A 9,437-nucleotide genomic window follows, 5' to 3' on the forward strand; every position below is an offset into this window, starting at 1 on the left:
CAAAATTGAGTTTGTGTTAATGTTGACTATATCTGATGTGCATTTTTGTAGGTAGTCCCCTTCCCTTTCTCAGATCATATAACTCCATAATCCATTTATTTGTCTTTCCCATTACTCCCCACTTTTCAAAATTTTAAAAAGAAATAGTTTCTTTTGAAGTTTTTGAGAATAGTCTCCTTAAGTTTTAGTCTCAACTAGTCGACCAACTCAAGCTATAACTCAGTTCAAAAGAAAGTGGCTCAGCCACAACTTGTAGAAACAAGTAAACTAAATTAAATAAATAAAAACTTCCTATGTTCTTTTCTTTTAAGTTTTCAAATTTGTTCTTAAGAGTAAGTCCAGTACCACCCTTGTAACTATGTAAAACAAAAGTACGTGTTAGTTTACTTTAGCTTTTAATGATAAGTTGATTGAGTTTTGAGGTTCGTTTTTTCTACGCATAATAAAGAGTGCTTAACTAAATGAACAGGTGTACCCAACTTAAAGAGTGCTTAATTAAATGAACAAAGGGTACCCAACCCAAGAAAACATCTTCTCATTTTATTGCTCCGTCTTCTTGGTCAAGAAAGCTGAAAAAGAAAAAGAAAATAAAAAGATCCATCTGTGCATGAATTATAGATACTATTGAAACAGAGTTGAAATTGTTGATGATGTAGGCAAAAATCCATACATAGTGAGAAAATATGAAGCTAACAGAAAGACGCAATTGCATCCATTTCTTGCTTCAAAAGGAGGGCATCGGTGAAGATATCTAGACTCTCTCCCAACATCATACCATCTATGGAATGTGAAGTAATACTAACTCGGTGATCAGTGACACGCCCTTGTGTAAAGTTATAGGTTCTGATACGTTCTGATCTGTCCCCACTTCCAATCTGTTCCAACAGCATGAGCATATAATGATGAATTTCTCAAAGAAACCCAATAATAGGTACTACATACAACAAACTCCGCAGAGCTCTACCTGCTCCATCCGGAGTTTCGACCTACTTGTCAGAATCCTAGACCTCTCCAACGCATATAGTTTCCCACAAAGTACCTTAATTGCCTTTGCTTTGTTCTACACAATAATAAGTAATAATAATAATAATCATAGGAGTGTGTTGACAACCTGCTAATGAAAAATGTAAAAGAAGAAGAAGAGATGAACAATAGCATCCAATGATAAATGCCAGTTTTGATATAAGCCAAACAGTTTTGCTAGATTATATATATATCCCTTACCATATGTTGAGACCGTTCATCTTGTATTGCGACCGTCATCCCTGATGGGATATGTGTTATTCTAACAGCACTATTAGTAGTGTTTGCATGCTGGCCACCAGAACCACCAGATCGATAGGTGTCAATTCTCAAATCTTCATTCCTCAACCTGACATCTACCTGTAAAATCCCAAATATGAGTAACTAGTCCCTTTACCCATTACTTTAACTATAATCAATCAATTTAGTAAGTAAGCTAAAAAAAATTCTTCAATAATACATTAATAACCCATTTTAACATGGAAGCAAGAGTGTAAAACAAGGGAAAAGAATATTGGCTGGTGAAAGAACTAATTAATGATCAGTGAAGCTATCACCTCATCAGCCTGAGGAAGAATAGCAACAGAGACAGCACTAGTGTGGATGCGACCAGACTTCTCGGTCACAGGTACTCGCTATAGGAAAAAAATGAAATATAAGATAATAAAATAAAAGATTGCAAAAAAAAAGAGGAAGAATTATCTGAATTTCCAGGAATGATAGTTATTAGGCACAACAGTTGGAACCTGCACCCTGTGAATTCCACTCTCAAATTTAAGTTTCCCATAAACATCAGCTCCCGAGATCAATGCACTTGCTTCCTATTAAGGTACATAAAAATTAAGGAAACGCAACAACACATATTTTTCAGTAATGACCAAGTATTCATGATAGGTATGTCATTATTTTCTACTTTGTAGGTCGTGTGGGATTTACCTATGATTATTTTCTAACCATTCAGCTCTTTGTTAATCTAAAATGATACATTCTTCAGATAGATTGTTAATAACTTCTTTCCTGACTAATTTTCATTTCCTTCTGTTTTAAATACAAGAGTTTATAAAATATAAACTAAAATATACTTGAATATAATGTCATATTTTTTAAATGAGAATGTAATACTTAGTTGAATATGTTGTTTAGGTACATGACTAAAAGATTTATGCAAGAAAAAAACCTTTCTTTGCTTTCCGATTTCATGTTCTTTCAGCTCACAATGATAAGCTTTGCTAATAAATCTATGCATTCTACAGGTGCAAAAAAAATGCTAAGAAACTTCTTTTGCAAATACGCAAGCCACATTTACCTTAAATCCTTTAAGATCCGATTTCATTATATTAACCGCATCAAACTGCCAGCCTTTCCTCTGGGAGTATTTCTCGTACCTGGTGCAACATATAAAAGGTCAAAAGTCTAATGGGGCATGGGGATGGAAGTTGATCCAAGTATAGCCACTAACATCATAAATAAGTCCATTGCAAACAAAGATGCCTCTTCACCTCCCGTACCTATAAAAAAATCACATAGATATATTCAATTTCAAAGATTGGGAATTAAAAACCCCTAAAAGAGACCACAATAAGAATGTGGCAGGAAAACAACTTAGCAAAGCATTCTGCTACCTGCTCTCACCTCCAGAATACAGTCCCTTTCATCAGAATCATCTTTGGGAAGCAAGAACTTTAGGAGATCATTCTGAACTCTTTTCTCTTCTTCTGTTAGCTGATCCAGTTCATCATTTGCCAATTTTACAATTTCATTGTCCTCTAGACTTTCGTCAATTAATGACTTTACACTCTCAATCTCCTACAGAACAGGAAAGTAAAGAAAGATGAAAAGAAAAGAACCAGCCTTCACAAACTATCCTGGAAAGAGAACAGAAGTCATATCAAATTGATGTAACAACAGGGTAAATGCTGGTGTTTCATTCAACAGGTAAATCACGTCTTTTATCAACGCCCTTCATTCTAAATGGTGCTGGCGTTTCTCATAATAGAGGGACAGTCTTTGGGCGAAGAACATCAAGAAAAAGAACAACAGGATCTTGATATCTTGAAAGATGATGACTTTGCACGAGAGGCATTACCCTGGGTTTTTGGGAGGCCTGAATCGATTTGTGTAGAATCATGACATTTAACAAGAAATAGAATCCTTTTTCGATCATCATCTAATTGACCATCTGGATGGATAGTAGGGATTTTTTTAGAAGAAGTCACGCCAGATCAAACTTCTCCACAGTTCCCTTTTCACCACTTTCATAGAGATTCGGATCAGAAAACCGGTAAGCTCGGCCGGTTGCATAGTGGATTTTCTTAACGAACACCACAAGGGCTAGTCCCAACCTTTTTGGCTCTGAACTCCTATTGTTGATGATGATTGGTTGCTCGACCTTTGTGAGAGAGTACCATTTGTGCCATTTATCTTTGGTATTTTCCTCTTTTTTTGTCTTTTTATCGTTCTTTTTCGTGAAATCCAGTTTTGTTTGTGAAAGATGCATTCTGTTTTTATGGTCAATTGTTTTACATAAACACCTCCTCTTGAATGAAATGAATATTTTTTAAGAAAAACAACCATAGGTAAAAGTAGTTCACAAGATAACGTCAATATTGAGTTGTAGTTCTGTAGTCGAACTCCTAGGTTAAAGAGTGATTTCAAATTATTTGTGAAAATTCCAATAAGGATCGGAGAAGAAGTTGCACAGAGGACACTTAGCTGGCATGACGAGTTGATTGATGGACCACATGGTGGTGGTTTCCTATTGAAGATTGGCACGAAACAATGATAATGGATTTGTGTTATGAGATCGTGAATTAAAATGAGATACATGTGTGGCATCCAATCGTAGAGATGTTCATTTTGTTAGCAAAACATATTGTGTTTTACTTTCATTTCAAAATGTCAAAGCTTTAAAATTACAATACAACCTAGAGGAGAAAATATAGTGAATGCAGAATGCTTGTATCACTACATTGCAAGGACATACATTTAAGGGAACTTATCTTTATATTTTGACCATATTATTCTTGTTTCTTTTACAAACCTAAAGAGTATTTAGATTAAGACAATAATATACCTACTTTTGAATATGTCCACTCCATGCCAAGGAAGAATTTAAGCAAATTCTCAAGTCAACACATTTTTCAAATTCATTAGTTCTCTTTCATAACCACGAGTAAGAAAAATGTTATCTTTCACAATCTCAAGTAGGAAAAAGGTTGTCAGCAATTAGGATGAAATTCTTATTTTACTTGAAGTCTTTACAAATATCGTGTAATCAGCTTGTCTTAAAGTTACCCTAAATTTGAGACAGATTGAGCAAATATTAGTTGTTAAGAATAGTTATAAAAATAAAAATTAGTTGAATACTTTTTTTAGAGTTTCTCTCTCATTCATTGTATTCACCGTAGCAGTTAGAATTCTATCTCCCTCCATTAATTCTTCACTCCTCATCTAAATATAATTCTTGTATCATTTTATCATTATACTTCTCCATTCAAAATTTATACATAACTCTAGTTCAAAGTATAACAATGGTATTAGAGCTCGTTCTTGAAAAAATAATGTGTACAAATTAAGGTTTATAACTGAAGCAAATATGTATTTGAGTAATATGCAACTTCCGAAAAGTCAAATCTGATATTACCTCCATAGTCACTGCTTGAAACGGTTTACAAGTGAAATCGGACAGAGTTAGAGGAGATTATGTATCGAAACGGGAAACTTTACAAGAATCTCATCCATGTTTTATCCGGGTGGTTCTTCAAATCATACAAACTGTCGCAAAAGATTTATCAATTGTATCCCATAAGAACATTTACAAAACTCTGAATCAGGTGGTTCTTCAAACCATAATAAGTACTTGCATCTCATCCATGTTTTATGCCTTAAAACTTTCTGATACTTTTTCGAACAACAAAAATTGGATGCAGTTTGGACTTAGCGCTAAGTATAATCCTATCTTCAAGGCCCAAAACATCTACAAACATTCTTTCATTTTCAGCTTCACCCAAGTCACCCTGATAATGATCATCCTTTTCAATGTAGATTGTCTTCGTATTCTCTCTGTCATGGTACACGACGGAGACTTGCAAATAAATAAACGAAGAACATGAATAATCGTAAATTTCTTCATCAAGAGTGAGATTGTCGTGTTTTGTATCATTAGTATGTGGAGTCTTCATTTCTTTTTCATAACAAAAGTACATAACAGTGGTATCAGAGCACTCGATTCTGGCAAATTAATAAAGTGTGTGGTGAGTTATTAGTATATCAGTTGATCGGAAGTGGAAAAAGGAAGTCCCTCGTCAACCTGGATTGAAATCATCTGGAAACGAGCTGAAGCCTAGTTCATGGTTGTCATTTATCGAAAACAGAATCGGAAGAACAATCGACAATGATTGCAATTGATCGGTTATCCGCTGACAGATCACAACCTCATCGCAAATCACGGTGATTTCGCAATTTCGGCCGATATGTTCGACAAATTAGTAGTGATTTACATCGATATTAGAGAAGACATAAACGAGGTCAGATTGCTGTGATTTTCATTTCTGAAATAAATCTGATACTTGATTGAAAGGCGAGAGAGAAACAGGATGTTGTGCATATTTCAATCAGAACTATTCTGCAGAATCGACTAGTGATGATATGAATGAAAAAACGTTGTAAGAATCGATCAGAGGATTTGTAGATAAAACAGCCATCGAAGAATAACAAAACAGAAGAAGATGAAGCAGGAAAAGAAGTGGTGCGGTGGAAGAAGATCGTCGCGGCCTTTGTAATAATTAGTGCGTTCAAGGAGTCGAGGGGAAAAGATCTCGGCTGGTGAACATTGATGGTGCATGTTTGAGTTGTAGATATAGAGAAAAACAGAAGAAATCTGAGTTGGAGTCGGATTTGCGTGAGGAAAGGTCGTATAGGAGATCGTCAACTGTGAGTGTGAGCGATTTCTGAATCTACATGGTTCGTAAATTTGGGAGGAGAGAGAAAGTCTCTCTTAATTAATTGAAAGAGGAGAAAGAAGTTGTACTATATTGCATAGTTGCACAATGATCTATAGATCTTGGAACATGAGATCATGTCTAACTGTTACTAAATTGTTGAAGCTACTAGATTATATTGTTTTAGGATGATTGGTGTAACTATTGTGACTAGCTGAGGTTAATGACTGATCATCAAGTTTTTCATGACCGTGGAAATGGTGGAACTCGAAACGGAAAACGAACTAAAAGAGATGTGTTTGAAGTTCCAGGAAAGTGATAAAAAATTGGATCGGAATGATCAACGACTCACCGAATGGAAAAAATGTTGACCTTAATGCAAAAAGTGATTATGTAATTAGAGAACAATGTTAATGGCTAAACTCTTAAACAATGATGGATGTTTTAGAGAAAAAACAGAATTATGTTGACAGATTGAAGACCTCATGTCCGGTTCCTCAAGTGGCCCAACAAACAAGTGTTGATGAAGAAAAAATGGAGATTCAAGAGGAATACGAGACAAAATGCGACGATTTTGGGTTTAGAGAAGAGATATGCAGTACTGCAAAATGGTCAGGTTATTTCCATGCAAGTCTCAAAATTAGTCTTAGGAAACAAATGCCACTGAAGGTGATTAACGAACAAGAAGTGCAATCGACATACATTGATACATACGATTGTGATCAAGTTGACTGAGGCATAGCTCAATTGCTTTGACAATTGATGCATTTGAGAGTCTCGAAGACCGAATCTTGGCCAACAACCCTCTATTACATCATTTCATGATTTAAGACAAAAAGTTGGATACTTTTTGTGGTTTGAAGAACCACCAAATGATAAAAGTTATATTCGAAGAACTTTTGGTCATAAGTCGTTGATTAGTTGCAAATACATCCTATGGTTTGAGGAACCACCCGATAGCCTAAAGAAGCAATTTTGGCTCTTCATGTGGTTTGAAAAGTCACCAGATGTTTTAGTGTTTCAACAAAACCTTCGACTATTTTTGTTCGCGGACGAATGAAGGAGAGGGTAATGATAGAAGGAGAATATTGTCGTTCCAGATGAATTGATTGAATGAAATTTAAGTGTTACAAAGATAACAACATATGTAAAACAAAGTAAAGAAATGGGTGGGTGGTTACCTCTAAGCTTAACCGCACCCCACTATCTACACTAATAGCACTATACAATTTTGACAGAAAAATCTACAATTAAAATTTTTGTTTCAGTCACATCTCCAATTTTGTATTTATCAGCAAAACTTAATGATTCTTGCCTTCATTTCAAAATGTCCAAGCTTTAAAATCACAACACAATCTACAAGAGAAAATATAGTGTATGCCGCCGAATGCTTGTATACATTACAAGGACATATAAGGGAACTTGTCTTTTATATTTCAGCCATTCTATTAGTTTGTGTTTTAAAAATGAGACGAAGCTGTACAGCTATTTTAAATCAAAATAATTTTAAACCGTGTTTAAACCGGAGACTGAAATATTTATCCCTTTTAAGAGGGAGTGATTTGAGATTCCCATCTTCATTTGATAATCAATTCATTCCATGTGATGCCTAAGAGGTTATTGTACAGGTTAACAAAAGAAACAAAGAAAAAACATCAAGGCCGTTGGAGGGGTGCTTTGGAGCAAACAGAGGGATCCAACTTCTTAAGTGCCAAGTGCTAACATAAGGGCGCCACCAAAAGATATTTAGGCTGCTGGAGATCGTATAAGTAGAAACATTGAAGTACATGAGAGACCTAGCATTCTGTTGATAATTACTACAAGAGAAACTTAAATGGTCAAATACCCTAAACCTAATTTAATTAATTTCTTAACTCTTTAATTTCAGTAGCCAGAAAAAAAACCTAGAAATCATTGGATGCTCATCTGAGTCATACTAGCAATGAAAACATATATGTCTTACCATTTGATATCATAAACTAAATCTTGCAACACAAGAGAATAAAGATACTTTATACTGTTTACGATCCTTAGGATTGGAAATCTTGCAAAACATATGAAAAAACAGACTTAAAATTTAAAAAACAGAGCAAGAAAAGAATTACAAAAGAAACAAATAAACAAAGAGGAGCATGCAATGTGCATAAGCACTTAAAGTAATATAATTGCAATTCCCAAAATGTGAATGGATTCCAATAAGCTTACCTTTTGTTTAGATCTGAGCTCATTTATAAGATCTATTGAACCTCTCAGCATTCCCAGCTCCTTCTTGGCTGTTGAATATTGTTCAAGGGTAGCTTCTGTCTGTATTTAACCAACATTAGAGGCCTATTAGAAAGTACTACCAAACAACAATTTGTTCAGATTCCAATTAAAAAAGTGCCAGGCAACACCTGGTTCAATAGTGCCTGAAGATAAGTATGCCTATGTTCAATAGCTGATAGCTTTTGCTCCATGATCTTGAGAAGCTCGGGAGATAAATATGTCTGTGAACCTGCAATTTAAATTAGCACATTCTTCAGAAAATAGTAGGACTATAATTATTTCACCGGTGAATCGTCCTCCACAAAATAAAATCAATGTTAGTATTTGTTTTTATACTTGTTATGACTAGGTTATCCTTTGGAGAAGGTTAGCACCAAATTTTATTCTCTACCCCTTACTTCAATCAATGTATTTTCAATGTCAAAAGAAAAAGAACCACATCAACCCCATAGTACAAGACTTTTGTCATCTAAAAAGAGTCACTTCCCTAGGTCATCACAAAATACTCTACATCTCTCGAATGGAAGCCGAGGCTTAAGCAGATAGTTATTTCCCGATCTGATATAGGACTAAAATTGAATACTGGGAAAACGCACCGCTGGTGTATAGCCGACGATGGGTGAAGATGAATCTGCATAATGTTGGCTGCAGAAGCAGTTGCTGATTCCCTGCAATTGTACAAGATCTAAGAAAACAATCTGATGGCTTGAACTGACGGGTCAGATTAATCCACGCAACCGTAGCATGGACACTCATTAATCCTATATTGGCGGAAAATGTGTCCTAATAAGTGTCCATCAAGTCCAGACTTCTGGCTTTTCACAAGAAGCCGAAATTCCGCAACGGTGAAGAACTCCTCATCAAAGAAAGAATAGTTAAATATTTAACTAAATATTTAAGAAAATAAAAGAACACAAAATTGTTGGGCCAAAGCCTGTTACACCAACAATGATATATTTAGAGAGATCCAGAATTTTATGGTTGAATTCTAAAAAAAATATAAAAATAATTGAAAGTAGTTTACAATAAAGATTTTAGGAGTTCTAGTGCTAAAAATAATAATAATAAAATAAAAACTTTCACACTAATGTTCGTGGATAAGAAAAAATTTCAAAATTAGATCTAATTAATGGTAATAGATTAATTAACCTTTTACTAAAACATAGAAAAAATTTTTTGCTAATTAACTTATATATCAAACAATCACAA

General features: G+C 34.7%; 1 protein-coding gene across 4 annotated transcripts; it reads right to left on the minus strand.

Annotated features, from left to right (window-relative positions):
- Window positions 1-406: 406 nt before the first annotated feature.
- LOC124919659 (peptide chain release factor 1, mitochondrial) lies at window positions 407-9,082 on the minus strand. Of its 4 annotated transcripts, XM_047459963.1 has the most exons (12): window positions 8,825-9,079; window positions 8,357-8,457; window positions 8,169-8,267; window positions 2,646-2,829; window positions 2,483-2,531; window positions 2,330-2,408; window positions 1,770-1,844; window positions 1,581-1,658; window positions 1,225-1,383; window positions 965-1,060; window positions 671-875; window positions 407-569 (listed from the first exon to the last, which is right to left on the minus strand). In XM_047459963.1, the coding sequence occupies exons 1-11, from the start codon at window positions 8,982-8,984 to the stop codon at window positions 690-692; spliced, it is 1,266 nt and encodes a 421-aa protein (XP_047315919.1). In that variant the 5' UTR covers window positions 8,985-9,079; the 3' UTR covers window positions 407-569; window positions 671-689. The 4 variants fall into 4 exon arrangements, with proteins under 4 accessions (XP_047315919.1, XP_047315920.1, XP_047315918.1 ...); XM_047459964.1 differs by lacking the exon at window positions 407-569 and having other exon boundaries at window positions 626-875; window positions 1,776-1,844; window positions 8,825-9,080; XM_047459962.1 differs by lacking the exon at window positions 407-569 and having other exon boundaries at window positions 626-875.
- Window positions 9,083-9,437: the final 355 nt, after the last annotated feature.

Source organism: Impatiens glandulifera, chromosome 1 (assembly GCF_907164915.1).
Source record: "Impatiens glandulifera chromosome 1, dImpGla2.1, whole genome shotgun sequence".
NCBI lineage: Eukaryota > Viridiplantae > Streptophyta > Magnoliopsida > Ericales > Balsaminaceae > Impatiens > Impatiens glandulifera.